The 15,581-nt window shown below is 37.1% G+C and overlaps 1 protein-coding gene across 1 annotated transcript in view; it reads right to left on the bottom strand.

Annotated features, from left to right (window-relative positions):
* Positions 1-2,074: 2,074 nt before the first annotated feature.
* The window catches only part of LOC128222471 (DNA ligase 1-like), a 39,727-nt gene continuing 26,220 nt past the window's right edge, over positions 2,075-15,581 (bottom strand). Inside the window, exons 9-24 of the mRNA XM_052931489.1 lie at positions 14,350-14,475; positions 11,984-12,040; positions 11,658-11,830; positions 11,087-11,151; positions 10,482-10,583; positions 9,998-10,166; positions 9,599-9,698; positions 8,861-8,946; positions 8,491-8,606; positions 5,409-5,615; positions 4,886-5,102; positions 4,490-4,572; positions 3,730-3,882; positions 3,274-3,471; positions 2,953-3,045; positions 2,075-2,594 (exon numbers count right to left, since the gene is read on the bottom strand). Coding sequence (XP_052787449.1) covers positions 2,505-2,594; positions 2,953-3,045; positions 3,274-3,471; positions 3,730-3,882; positions 4,490-4,572; positions 4,886-5,102; positions 5,409-5,615; positions 8,491-8,606; positions 8,861-8,946; positions 9,599-9,698; positions 9,998-10,166; positions 10,482-10,583; positions 11,087-11,151; positions 11,658-11,830; positions 11,984-12,040; positions 14,350-14,475 — 2,035 coding nt within the window. The 3' untranslated portion in view covers positions 2,075-2,504. The remainder of the gene's footprint in view (positions 2,595-2,952; positions 3,046-3,273; positions 3,472-3,729; positions 3,883-4,489; positions 4,573-4,885; positions 5,103-5,408; positions 5,616-8,490; positions 8,607-8,860; positions 8,947-9,598; positions 9,699-9,997; positions 10,167-10,481; positions 10,584-11,086; positions 11,152-11,657; positions 11,831-11,983; positions 12,041-14,349; positions 14,476-15,581) is intronic.

Here is a 15,581-nt window from a genome sequence, read left to right as displayed (position 1 = left end):
CTGCACTTTCCCTCAATCAGATATACCTACGGAATAAGGTTCAGGTTGATACCTCCTATAGTTTACGAGATATGCCACGGACAAAACCTAAGCAAGAAAATTAACAAAGGGCAATAACTCTAAAAATATGGCAGCAAGAGTAACGGTTCTTGTGCACTGCCATTGCCCTCAATGAGATCTATCTAGCTATGAAGTTTCAAGTTGATACCTCTTATATTCTTCAAGATATGCCCCGGACAAAACTTTAAGCATGAAAATTAACAAAGGGCAATATCTTTAAAACTAAAAAAGCAAAAGTTACTGTTATTGTGCACTGCACTTGCCCTCCATGAGATCTATCTATATATGAAGTTTCAAGTTGATAACTCTTATATTCTACAAGATATGCCCTGGACAAAACTTTAAGCATGAAAAATAACAAAGGGCAATAACTCTAAAAATATGGAAGCAAGAGTAACAGTTCTTGTGCACTGCACTTGCCCTCAATTAGATCTATCTACATATGAAATTTCAAGTTGATACCACTAATAGTTTAGGAGATATACCCTGGACAAGTGAAAATGGGACGCGGATGCCGCCGCCGCCGACAAAAGTAACCCCTATATGTCGTCTTTTCAGGCGACACAAAAAAGGGGCCATTATTTGAATTTAATGCAAACTATAGTTATCTAACTTGGTTAATTAAGTAGGTTGGATGGTTGAGTACCATTGTATCAAGTCTCAATGCAATACCTCAAGTAGTTGCTGAGATATTAACCTATGTGTGCTTACACGCAAAACCTTAACCAGGATTTCAAAGCAAATAATAAAGGCCTATTATTTGCATTTAATGCAAACTAGAGTTATCTAACTTGGTTAATTAAGTAGGTTGGACGGTTGAGTACCATTGTATAAAGTCTCAATGCAATACCTCAAGTAGTTGCTGAGATATTAACCTATGTGTGGTTGCACGCAAAACCTTAACCAGAATTTCTAAGTCGAATAATAAAGGGCAATTATTTGCATTAAATGCAAACTAGAGTTATCAACTTGGTTAATTAAGTAGGTTGGATGGTTGAGTACCATTGTATCAAGTACCGGTATCAATGCAATGCCTCAAGTAGTTGCTGAGATATTAACCAATGTGTGGTTGCACGTAAAACCTTAACCAGAATTTCTAAGTCGAATAATAAAGGGCAATTATTTGCATTAAATGCAAACTAGAGTTATCTTACTTGGTTAATTAAGTAGGTTGGATGGTTGAGTACCATTGTATCAAGTCTCAATGCAATACCTCAAGTAGTTGCTGAGATATTAACCTATGTGTGGTTGCACGTAAAACCTTAACCAGAATTTCTAAGTCAAATAATAAAGGCCTATTATTTGCATTAAATGCAAACTAGAGTTTTTTAAATTGGTTTATTAAGTAGGTTGGATGGTTGAGTACCATTGTATCAAGTCTCAATGCAATACCTCAAGTAGTTGCTGAGATATTAACCTATGTGTGCTTGCACACAAAACCTTAACCAGAATTTCGAAGTCGTATTATAAAGGGCAATTATTTGCATTAAATGCAAACTAGAGTTATCTTACTTGGTTAATTAAGTAGGTTGGATGATTGAGTACCATTGTATCAAGGCTCAATGCAATACCTTAAGTAGTTGCTGAGATATTAACATATGTGTGCTTGCACGCAAAACCTTAACCAAGGTGTGACGCCAACGCCGACGCTTGGGCGAGTAGTATAGCTCTCCATATTCTTTGAATTGTCGAGCTAAAAATGGTTAAGTCATCTTATGCGTGATAGGATTATGGTTCTTTTGCACTGCACAGCCTCTCGATGCCATCTATCTATATACAAAGTTTTATTTCAATTCCATCAGTTGTGACGGACAGACAGACAAAGCAACTATATATGCTCTCCCTTTGAGGTGCATTTAAATGTGATCAACCTTTGTATAGTCACAAAACACAACTTAGATTTATGTACATGTAACTATGAGGCAATGTAATACCTGATCTTTTGTATCTAGTTTTCTAATCTTTAATTTTGGTATGAAACATGTACATAGGTAACATCAAAATAACAGAAGAATGAGCCTTTAACATGTTTATTCATACAAATAACATGAGCACTGACAGGACATTATAACATTTGCCGCAATCTTCAATAATCATGCATATTCTAATTTACATTTGTTATATATTTCATTTCTAAGAAATAAATATTAGCATATCTTACATGTAAGTTTTAAAAAATCAATAATACAAAATTCTTGTGAACATGCACTGTTTTTTTTACAGAAGAAGGAGAATGAATGTAATACTTGTCTTCATAGCGTTCAAGTGCTATTCACAAAATAATATTATGTGCACGAAAGAGTTCTTTCAAAACAGCTCTGACCAGTGCTGGTAATGATAGGATTGGCTAACTGGACATCCAACACCACAACAAGCCTGGAAACAGTGTCACGACCCTACAGTTTACACCTAGTAGATCCAGAAACAATGTTCGCCCACTGTTATCAGTAGAAGTCTTCTTCATCGCCAGGTTTGGCTGACTTGTTTTCCTTCTGGTTCTGAATCTGTGATTGCCCGCGGTACATCTCCGCTACCTGGACCAGAACATACACCAACTTGACTATACACTCGGGTTTTATATACACATTATCTGATACCTGCTCTTACTTGGACATCTGCATTTATTGATTGCAATAAAATTAAATTTCTAAATGCATGGAACATTTGAATGTCTTTTTCTGGTACTGGTAGATTTTGGGTTACTTGATTTTGGCCCTGAGCAGTGTTATGTTGCAAGGTCTCTAATTGATTCTAACAAAAAGTTGACATGACAGTTTCTTATATTTTATTTAAAAGCCAGTTTTGAAAACGATGTACCCGATAATTAAATATTCAACGCTATACCATTTAAACAACAGTAAAATGTCCTTGTAAGCCCTATTGCCATGTTACCTGTGTCGCCTGTGTGGCCTCCTCTGGCTTCTTGTCATCCCTGATCCTCAGAAATCTTGGGAACCGCAAAGAGATCCCCTTCTCAGGGTCAACCTGGAGTATTTGGAAAGAAAACCATTTACAATTATTGGAGTTACCTCCCTTGGAAAAATGTGTTCTCTAAACTGTTATTTTGGTCTCAATAATCAAGTAAATTGATTTTAATATACTTGAAGTTAATCTAACCCATTATATTTTCAGCAACCATCTGCCAAACAAATGAATATTTTGCTCTAGTTATTTTCTATAGCCCAAATCATTTAACTATTTCCCTCCACTCACCATTCCAGCTGCGGCCTTGTGTACAGGGGAGATGGAGAGGTCGGCGGCCTTGATCTCCCACACCTGTACTGGCTCGAACCAATGGTCACACTCCACAGACTTGTCCCACTTGTAGTAAGACTTGGGCTTCGCTATCACATGGTCCTTGAAGAATGTAGAGTGCTGTTCAAGGTCCTCGTCCTTGAACCCTGTACCAATCTGGGGGGAAAACGGGTGAAATATTTTGTTGTTCATTTAAGATTTTTAACATAAGATGCTTGTATGTGTACATCCTTTGTATTCACATTTACTGAACAAGTTATTGACTAGACCAGCAGTTCCACAATGTAACTGTTTCCAGAAATGGTATTTTCCAGCAAACAAGCTTTGAATTTAAATTTGCTAACAGAATAAATATGAAAACTTTGAATACATTATCTCTCTTTGAACACAACTAACTGTTAAAACTCTTAATACCTTGCATATGCACTGGTACTCCTCGTTTTCCTCGTCGTAGCAACCGAGGAGGAATCCCCCATAACGCCCTGTCCTCTTTCCTGTGCCCAGGTAGGCTCCCATCACAAGCACGTCCAGGGTGTCACCCACACCCTCCAGGTAATCCTTCTTAACCTGCACAGACATGCAAACATACATGGCAGAATGGCAATATTGCACAGCTTAATGTTACAAATAATATGCAATTCTTGAACACTAAGAGAGTAGCTGTCTTTTTATTTTCGATGTCCTTTCATTTCCTGTTAGCCCAATTAAAGTTATTTTAGTGAAAATATCCATGATAACCGCACAATAAGTTTGTAGATTTTAGTTGCCTATGTCACTCCTCCTGCATATACCTTATGCCTTTGAGAAACAATGTCCGACTTCCTAGTAAAAATATATTAAGATCAAGTAAAAAGCAAAGCAACGTTGCTATGGGAACAACAGATTTTCTACTCTAAATTTTCCCTCTCAAACTGACCAAGAGATGCCTTGTACCACCTGACTTTTATTTTTTTAAGGAGTTAATTTCCTTTAAGTCATTTCATTCTCATCTGTCATCTTAACAACAATGTCAACAATTGTGCTGGCGTAAGATTGTACTGACTGTACTAAAGTTTACATTGAATCATCTCAGGCTGTCAGTAAAAACTATCCAAACATGCCACTACTTCTACCTGTTAAGTTTGAGCGGAAATATTTGAACATTTACAAGTGTATATAAATGGACAACATTTACCTTGAGCCAGTTATGGGACCTCTTGGCGATCTCATATGTGGCATCAACATCCAGGGTTTTCACCATCAAGCCCTCACAGTTTCCTGAAAGAAAACAGCAACTTTGTAATGTTCAACTCAAATATTGCTTACAAAATGTTGACCATGCAAGCAGATTTGAACCTTTCCAAAGGACAAAATTGTCAATCAAGTATTTCAGTCAGAGGAATAGGACACATGCATGTTGTCATTGTGAATATTTTGACTTTTGTTTATCAACTGCCAACAAACAATAAAGGGTTGCATTCCCTGCTGACAACACAAACGCTAATGCCAATAAGTCCACTTTATTTGAAAACAACAAATGATTATTCCTAAAAGAATATTTAAATTTTAATGTTTGAAGTGACTGGCTCACCTTTGATGGATTCCTCTAGGAACTCTGATATCTCCTCTGTGTTGGAGGACACCATGGACGTTGCGAATACAAACTCTCCTGCCACTTCCTGGAAGGAGTCCCGCAGCAGCTGACGGCGTCGACGCAGGGGTTCACGCACCAGTGACTCACCGTTATGGTAGAGCAGGTCAAACGCGTATACACAAACCTGAACCTTGATCTCTGACGCATCTGCATCCTGGGGAAAGAGAAACATATTATTATAAGACTGTGCCGACAGAAGTGTAAGTATCTTAAAACAATAGGACATAAAATGGCATGTCATGAAAAATTGCAAATACTAAAACAGGTGAATTTGTGGAAAGTGGAAACTCATTCTGCTTAATCAATTTTTTTGGGAATGGATTTGAAATTCATCTGAGATTTAAACTCATACTTCACAGATCATTTACATGCATTGTAAGTAATACATGTATTTCACAGCGTACTGTACGTGACAAGTAAAGACAGCTCTCATGCACAAACAATCCAGGGGGAAGCTTACCTTCCTCTTTCGGGTGGTGAGGACCTGGAAGGGAAGGATCTGTTGTTTCTCTGCGTCCCAGGCAACGGCCTCGCAGTCAAGTACACATGTTGTGACCCCCTTCTTAAGGCAGCGGGGTAGCCGGGAGATGATATCGGGGTATTTGCTTGTGTTGTCCTCTGAGTTCCGACTGTAGATGTGAATCTCCCCACCCTCCAACAGATGGATCTAAAGGGAACATAACCTTCAACATGTGACATAATTATTTCTTGTACAAGGATCAAAATAAGCACAAATCTGCAAGTCAGATACTGATTTAAATTTCTGTTAGAGATTAAGAATTCAAACAGCAGGGCTTGTCTCTATTTCAAAAGCGAATTACCGTATTATATCATGTATAGGAACCTAGCATAGATAGGACGCAGGCAAAAAAATTGTTGAGAAAACGGGTAAAACCCCTTAATATATAAGATAGGACGCAGCGGAAAAATGTCAAAATCGGAGCCAAAAGGTTGAGGTTGGTAAAGTATTTATAACATATATTGAAGTAAAAAAACAAACAAAAATTGTATGAAAGGCATAATTCGATAAGTGTCTTGTGTAATTCGATAATTATTGTCGTATTTCGGTAATTAAACGTACACAACAATGATATATGTCTTGACATTTTGAGAACATTCACGCATAATATAAGACTTATACAAATGCTGTAATAGACTAGTTCTGACTGACAGTCAACCGTTGCATCTCCCGACATGCCTTCTGAATGACTGTCAACTGTTGCAACCGTTGCAAAACTGTGTATTGTCAAAACTAATGATTGTTTTGATAAGGCTTGTCGCTGCGCGGATTAAAGCATGTCAGCATAATTAGGTAATTAGCCTTGCCAGCAGAAGGCACCTAGGGGCAAGTGCGAACAAACAACAATACGGTATTACCATCGCAATAGTTCGTTCTATTGATGTTTTTCTAATGACAGACAGCGGGTGTTTTTCACACCTTCGCACATTTGAAAAGATTTGATAGTGCCAATAATGCTACTTATGTGTTATGCACATTCCTTTATTATTTTTTTAAAACAGTAAAATACAACAAAATGTTTTGTAAAATATCGAAACATTAAAATCATGAACAACGATTAATTGATAAATACTTCCTTTTCCGATTTTCCGTTGCAGTTATAACTCAATCCAGTTAAAGTGCTGACTCACATCGAGTTTTTGTGAGTAGCATCCCTTTTGTAAAAAAGTAAACACTCGTGTTTGTTTTCAATTTATTTCTCAATAAATCATTTTAAAGTAAACATTCAATATATTTCTGCGTGTGTTAACTTGCATGATTTTACCTATGCCAGTTGTTCACTTCGTTGACGCAGTACAGATACTTACTATTACCGCGTTCTTCCCTGGTCCGATATTTTCGACCTGAAATGGACTTGGAAACAAGAGGCACATCAGTGCCTGTGCTCCACTGGCCAAAAGGTTCAAGCAAAGACCACCTAACGAACATTTTCGTCAAGTTTCATAGAAATACAATCATCAATTTTTGAGGAGAAGTGATTTAAAAATTTTTTTTACTTTAATAGCTCTGGCTGCCATGTTGTGCAGTGGACCGAAATGATTTGGGCAATTTGAGTAAAGGAGCACCAAACAAACATTTCTGTCAAGTTTTATCGAAAAAAGGTCATCGGTTTCGACGACAAGTCGTATAAAGTTTTTTTATATTTTTTAGCTCTGGCAGCCATGGTGTGCAGTGGACTGGAACCATTTAACAAATTTTGGTTAATGACCATCCAAGGAACATTTCTGTTAAGTTTCATCAAAATCTGATCATCGGTTTCTGAGAAGATGTTCTTTAAAGGTTTTTCTATTTTTTTGCCCTGGCAGCCATGTTGCGCAGCGGACCGGAACCATTTGAGCAATTTTGGTTAAGGACCACCCAAGGAACAATTCCGTCAAGTTTCATCAAAATCTGCCTATCCGTTTCAGAGGAGATGTCGTTTAAAGATTTTGCTATTTTTAGCTGTGGCGGCCATATTGTGCAATGGACCAGAACCATTTGAGCAATTTTAATAAAGGACCACCCAAGGAACATTACTGTCAAGTTTCATCAAAATCTGCCGAACCGTTTCAGAGGAGATGTCGTTTAAAGATTTTGCTATTTTTAGCTCTGGCGGCCATATTGTGCAATGGACCGGAACCATTTGAGCAATTTTGGTAAAGGACCGTCCAAGGAACATTTCTTTTAAGTTTCATCAAAATCTGATCATCGGTTTCTGAGAAGATGTTCTTTAAAGGTTTTTCTATTTTTTTGCCCTGGCAGCCATGTTGTGCAGCGGACCGGAACCATTTGAGCAATTTTGGTTAAGGACCACCCAAGGAACAATTCTGTCAAGTTTCATCAAAATCTGCCTATCCGTTTCAGAGGAGATGTCGTTTAAAGATTTTGCTATTTTTAGCTGTGGCGGCCATATTGTGCAATGGACCAGAACCATTTGAGCAATTTTAATAAAGGACCACCCAAGGAACATTACTGTCAAGTTTCATCAAAATCTGCCGAACCGTTTCAGAGGAGATGTCGTTTAAAGATTTTGCTATTTTTAGCTCTGGCGGCCATATTGTGCAATGGACCGGAACCATTTGAGCAATTTTGGTAAAGGACCACCAAAGGAACATTCCTGTGAAGTTTTGTCAAAATCCGCTTATCAGTTTCAGAGGAGATGTCGTTTAAAGTAAAAGTTTACGCACGCACGCACGCACTCACGACGGACAATCTGTGACGACATAAGCTCCATGGCCTTCGGCCAGTGGAGCTAAAAACAGATGAAATTCTAATAGCATAGAAAGGACGCAGGCAATTTTTAAGACGATAATTGGGGGTAAAAAAGTGCGTCCTATGCATGATATAATACGGTAGTCAGATAAAAATCCTGGCTGTTTCATACAAGTCTACTTTTGATGACTGTTTTAATATATTTTCATGTTGTTTTATTAATGGCTCTAAGTGGATGAAATGGGCAGTGTTTTATAGGCTCTGAAATTGAGAATACCACTCATACAATGAACATTTGAGAAAAAAACCTGTTCTTGAAACCAAGACTCACCTGAGCTCTCTCTCCGTCATACTTGTATTCACAGGTAAAATCATTGCCTTCAAACCTCGTCAGAACCTCACTGATGCCCTTCGTTGGATGAGCCAACATTGGCTTAAGTGGAACGCCTGAAAGGGCAATTCACTTAAGTGACAGATGTTTCAACTTAACCCTTTCTTAGCACTTACACAACAAAGTTCATGTTATCTAACTCTCTGAAAACATTCAATTATAAAATACCAGTTCAGTTTTATATCGCTCCAAATATTAGCATCAAATTAGATTTCAAACCACATTGTGAAGCAGAAATTTCAGATAAATCAGGCATTTTCTACTGAAGGAGCTCTACCCTACAACATCAAAGCTCTTGTGACATCCATACCTGGTGTGAGTTTACATCTCTTTGGCAGCTCCTCCAGACCATGTTCAAGGATACACGCAATAATGGCATCATAGTTTGGACACTCACTGGAAACAGCCAACACAATATATTCATACAAATGGGATACAACCTCATGTAGACAAAGTTAAAATTGAATTCATGATAAATAGGTGTATAATGTTTATAAAGCAACAACCACAAATGGGCACGATATAAAAACAAGAACTGTCACAGTAAGAGACAAATACCCCTATGCCACCTAGTTCATTGGTTTATACAATTACTTAAATTTCCAGGTTAAGGAAAGGCGCACATATATATGCAATACAAAATGATAGTTAACTGTAAGTGTGGGAGAGTGATGAAATAAGGGGAAGGGACGTGGGTCATGAACCCGATACGTCATCTTTATGTACCAAAGACATGTGCCAAAAACTTTTAAAACCCATCTGAGGATGACAAAGTTACAGACTGGACACAACCAACTTCATTTATGTGCATGTCTGCAGCATTCCATATTGATTAAACTCTGAGTGTAACCTTGAATGTTTAGGTAGGGTTGTTGGTATTGCAGGGCACATATCACCTTTATTTATTTATACTACCAAAAAAGGGCAGCCTCACAGGGTGCAGCAACCTTCCATAACTCCTTACCTTAAACCCTATTGTGGTAAACATTTTAAGACATAACTTAAAACAAGTTGTTCTACATATAGCCTTCTCTTGACAGGTCTTTACCAGTAGGTAGTTTTGACGGTGAGAGCAGCCTCCTCCATCCTCTGTTTAAGGGTCTCAGAGTTAACTCCCTTCCCTTTGTTCAGCACGGCGGGAGGGAAGTCTGAGGAAAAAATAAATGTTTTTTAATAAGGTGTAACAATTGCACCAACACATGAAATTTGGCATACTACACTGTATGCAACTTTTTATGATAAAAAATGAACCGATTATTTATAAATGTTAAAATAAGGAACCATCATATGCCAATTTTAAGCAGTATTTTTTGTATGCAACACAGAAACAAAATTGATAGGTTAATGACTTCATGACTACATGTGAAACAGTCAACATAAAATAATCTTCAGTCTGTCCTAACTGGACCTTGAAAAATATCACACTGTTTCTCGCCCATCCACCTACCCTGTCCAGGAGGTGTGAGGTAAATGGCGTTGCCAAGGGCGGTGAGCACGCTCTGTTCTGCAAGGCCAATCCGCAGTTTGCCTCCCAGGGATCGGATGAGGTAGCGGGCTTCTGACTGGCGACACGCCACAAACATCCCCTTGATCTTATCTATCTTCTTACTCATCACCTGGAGATGGACAGAAGCTTCATGTATTGTTTATATAAATTTAAAATAAAAGTGAAATGAAATACAGTATAAAGAGGTTTATTAATTCCATAAATTTCCAATAATAACATTGCCAATATTTAATTGTTAAAACAAAAGCCATCAAATACACCAAGGTTATAGGTGTTAATGTCACAACCTAATCATTGTCCAAAGAAAATGTTGGTCAAATATTTCCTTTGAAATTGTAATAAGTATTCATCTAATTACAAAAACACCTGAATTATTTTAACAACAGAAACACACAAATGACTTAAGAGGTTAGAGAGGTCTTACAGAATTTCCGGTCATGGTAGCTATTTCCTTTAGTTTAGCAAAAACAGCGGGTACAGTGAGCTTGGCGGGCTGGAACATCGTCCTCTGGGTGCTTCGACTACTCTGTGGAACACAGGATACAGAAATAACATAGATGAAATAATTATACACATTTCCATTTCTGGATACAGAAAAAATAAATGAATATTAAACCTGGCATGTCTCGTTAAAGGACACTATTTTTACACATATTTGGATAGTTATAAAGCTTCAAATTTGTATATCAATCTTTGAAACAGTAAAGTAAATGCAACCATTTGAAGACCAGTGGGAATGTTAACAAATATTTGACTTCTAAATACATCTTGGGCTATTTCGGTCCCAAAATTTAAATGCTAGAAACAACTAGTTTGTTCAGATGGATCAATACCATTTTATTGTCTTTTGATTGTCAGTAAAAATATGTTTACCGCATTTAGCTAAAGAATTAGCAGCTAGCTCCATGTGTAAATGAATGAAGACCATGTCAACAGACATCACTTGCCCAATACTTAGCCGATATATATAGAAATACAGATCCATATTTAATGGATTGCCCCGAGTGAATGTGCAAGTACTAAGCCTACCTCAGCTACAATACCCAGGTCTCCCTTCTCCTGGGCATCTGCCTTGATTTTGTCCATACTCCGACCTGTAAACAAGGCTCTATTGAACACACCCTTTGAAATGGAATACAGATTGTACTTGGACTTCTTCCATTACTTGTCTTCCATTTAATTAAATCTTTTTTATATAACTACACCCTAAAACCCAACAGGGCATAGTTAATTCCTATGAAGAATCTCAGTTAATGTTCTTTCATGAATCATACTTAGGTTTTGCAAAACTTAAACAACACAAACAGCAAATAATAAATAAACAGAATCAAAGGATATTAGTTGTGAATTAAATAATCTTAAACCCTAATAAACTGACTGATACTTCTTTTTGATTTACCCTCATTCACTTTGTCATTATTTCTATAAATGGATACGGTTCAAAATGCGCATGTCATATACATAGCAAAAGAATGAAAATATGACAGTTACTAAAGTATGACTCCAAGATCGTTTCAATTTACAACTATGACCTTCTAAGATCTTTATTGAAGCATACTCCCAGAATAATAAGAAATGCTGTATAAATCTGCATTCCCACCTGTGCTCTGCGCAATGGCCTTCATAAGCACTGTTTCCCCAATCCCCAGCTCAACCCCTGCATACGCTGGTGCCAGCTTGTTCAGGCACAAGTACACACATGGCAACAGCTCCTCTGGCGACAACACAATCACCGAACGGAAAAAGTTGCACAGAATCTCTATGATTTTCAACCTGAAAAGAGACGTCAATATTTGTGAATTGAATCAACATTTAGTAAAGACCTTCTAAATTAAGCATAAGTCATTTGTTAATTAATTCTAACAATAACTTAATAATGGAGAAGAAAATCTCTTTACTAACCAGACACATAAAAGATTTCCTTACCTAGCTGAAACGTTTTCTATAGCTTCAAAAGTCTTAGCCAGCGCCAAATATGGTACTCTGTGAAAGAAATACAAAATGTCATGATTGTTTTTAGTCTGCCAATGTTTATGTCTAACAGACTAACAAGCATCATTAAAATACAGGTTTTGTATTCTCTTGTATTAACTCCACCCATTATTATACACAGAAACATTTCCCTTTTTTTGTATTACATTATACAAGAATGAATAAAACTGAAAAGATGTTTAACACTTGAATTAATTAAAAGCCAAAGCAGGGTTTATACAGCCAGACTAGTAAAATAATCAAGGAGTTTTCAAGGACCATTATTCGATTTTCAAGGACAGCAAAATAATCAAGGAGTTTTCAAGGACCTTTATTCGATTTTCAAGGAGTTAGGACTATCTTAAATAACAAATATTAACACATTTTTTAAAGCCTATCATTAGCAAGCTATGAAAATAACACATATTTATGACAAAAAGTCATCGTAGCCTGTCAAACATTTAGTCATCTTTTAAGATTTTTCTGACTTAATGTGAAATATCAGAGCAGATCACACATTGAGCTGATGTCAATAACTTTTATATAGTGTTTACACATTGCTTTGTGTTTATTTTTGTGGTTAACCAGCCAATGATAAGTAAAAAAAACAACACTTTTTGACATTCACAGCAAAAATGAAACCAGAAACAGAAATAGACTGAACCGATGCTTATGATAATTGTACCACTGGAGTGTGAAATCCGTACCATACCCTTACCATCACACATATGCTAAAAGATTCCAATAGCAAAGAGTTACTGGTAAGCATCCACAAAAATCATTTTTTTCAAAGATGGACTCTTTTTTATTACAGCCACGCCATTTGGAGCAGAACAAGGACATTTTATTATAAAAGAGTAAAAATAAAAGCACTTTACAAGGGTAAAAAAATCGAGTAGTTTCAAGGATATTTTTGCAAATTTAAGGACTTTTCATCCAGCAGTATAGAATTCAAGAACTTTACAAGTCTGTGCAAACCCTGTAAAGAAACTAGAGCTACCACAGAAGAGATGCCTACCATCACTAGCCGATTAAAAACAGGATGACTGTTATTGATTGACTCAGGCAAATATTGAAATAAATATCAGAATAGATGTTTAAGAATTATTTCAAGGAAAGCAAATCTTACACCAAAAGATCAATTAAAAATTTACAAAAAAGCCAAAGTCTTACACTGATGTTCAAAGGCACATAGCTCAAACAAGAGCTGTCACCGTAAGTGATGAATGCTCCATAAGTGCCAGACAGATCAATGAAATATGCCCACATTCTGGAACAGCTAACATCAACTATGAGCATATATGCAGGACCCTATGAATGTTGACTTGTGTGAGCGTGAGATAAACTAAGAGGTAGGGACCTGGGACTTGCACGCATCCACAGATTAGGACCTGCACCTGACATGTTGCCTTTGTGTGACAAACATCTATGCCATGGTATTTCAGATTCACCCTTGCATGACAAAGTTAAAGCCTGGACACTACCAAATATACTCAATTTGCATACATGTACATGTATGCAAATTGAGTATAGTTGGTAGTGATTATAACCTTTAAGTGTGACCTTGACCTTCTTAGTAGGGAAGTTGGTTGTGGATGTGACACATCGCCTTAATGTTACAAAATATCTGGGCAACATAATTGCCCATACATGATTAAGTTACATTTGGACATGCCCACCTATACAGTTATGTGCATTAAGGCAGCATTCCATTATGATAAATCACTTAAGTTGACCTTAACCTTTAAGGTAGTGATGCAGGCCTTGTGCACAACACAGACTGCTCTCTGTTGGCCATATTTTTAAACGAATCAACATTTGGTGAAGGATTTCGGTAGATTGTCACCTTAAGAACATTTCTGTGAAATTATTGGGAAATAGGCCAACTTTCCCAAGAAGATTTTCAAAGTTTTTCCTTTCTAAAGTTCTAAAGTGAACCACTTTCAATGAAGGAATCTTGAAGAGTACTACCCAAGGAATATTCATATAAAGTTTGGTTGAAATTGTCCCAGTGGTTGAGGAGAAACCGGACGGACAGACGGCGATGGACAATTACCCCATCACAACGGCTCAAACTGAGCACTAAGTGCTTAGGTGAGCTAAAAGGCACTACTACACATCATGGTGGTAATATGTACCATGTATCAGAGTGATAACTGTAAAACTGTTGAGAGAAGTTTGCCTTTGCCAACAGACCAACCATAACTCCAATATACCTGCCTTACAAATGTTTTTTGCAAGGATATAACAACAAATTAATGTTCAATAGCAATATAGACCATAAAGCCAATTAACTTGTCTCAATGCAAATGTGCCCTTACTTGTCTCCTTGTTTCCAGCAAGCATCGTCTATGGGGTGGTAGTTGGCCTTGGTTGGGTTGTACCCATCCTCCTGTCCACCCCCCACCTTTGCCCCACCCATCATGCTGGCAAATGGATTCACAGCACTGAAACACAATCATATCAACAAGGCTGAATCTAGAACCCTCCCTGTTACTGAGAGTGGATATCATTTGAAAAACTTGTTAATCAAGAAAAACCTTGAAACTGTTCAACTATACCTACAAATACTATAATAATAGCAGTTCAAAGAAAGCATGTACACTATAATTGTATCATAGATAATTTTCAATTCATTCAGTAGTATTCCTAAATGAATAGTTCAAAGCTCTTTACATTTAAGCTGAAAAATGCCTCTCAAGTCATGACACTTGTATAGTGAAAGCCTACATGATGTTTATGTCTGCCTAAATGAGGGGAACGTTATCACTGACAGGTCTGACAAGCAAACTGTATCAGACCAGTTCCATAACATGGCAACTAAAAGCTGCCTGTCACAGCCGCTAATAAAGCTGGAAAAACAATAGAAATGCCCGCGAGTGTCAGTGTTTTAGCCATTTAAGATTTCTCTGAGAGACCATCTCACGATGACATGTCTTGGTAGCTTACCCATAGCCCCTTCCTCGTTCCTCGTAGCTAGGCAATAATGCTGACATTTATGATACAAGTAAATATAACATCCTTCATAACCTAGACAGAAAATTGGGGCTCAATCTCTCCTCTCACATATACCCAACAGTCATAAAATGATCTTCCAGAATATGTTACAGTAAAAATCAGTAATTTTCAAAATAACCGACTCCGATTTATTATTAAAAGAAAAATGTAACTTTTAATCTCGTCCCTTCCAACTTTCAAGTATAGATTGAACATTAAATTTAAACAAAAGTCTGTGGGGACAAGTGTGTCGAGCACTCGGTCTGGTGAATAAAAGGGTGTGATGTCAGAGAAGACGGCATGATATAGTGACCACTAGACTATTTCACAGTTCTGACAGAATGTCGCATCTCCATAGTACACCATCAGCATAGAAGCAGCCCTGTCACTTCAGAGACTATTTCACAAGATTTTAATTATCTTTCTTAAGAAATACGAGATCTATTTTTACCAGTCTCCATAATAATTGGTTTGCAAATACGAAAACTAATGTTTATATATCACACTTAAGATTCTGAAGGCTTTCCTGACAATATTTTTCAAGACCAATACTTGA

This window comes from Mya arenaria, chromosome 2 (genome assembly GCF_026914265.1).
Source record: "Mya arenaria isolate MELC-2E11 chromosome 2, ASM2691426v1".
In the NCBI taxonomy this organism is placed as follows: Eukaryota; Metazoa; Mollusca; class Bivalvia; order Myida; family Myidae; genus Mya; species Mya arenaria.
Note: the sequence above shows the minus strand (reverse complement) of the source record. Positions and strands in the feature narration are given on the sequence as shown.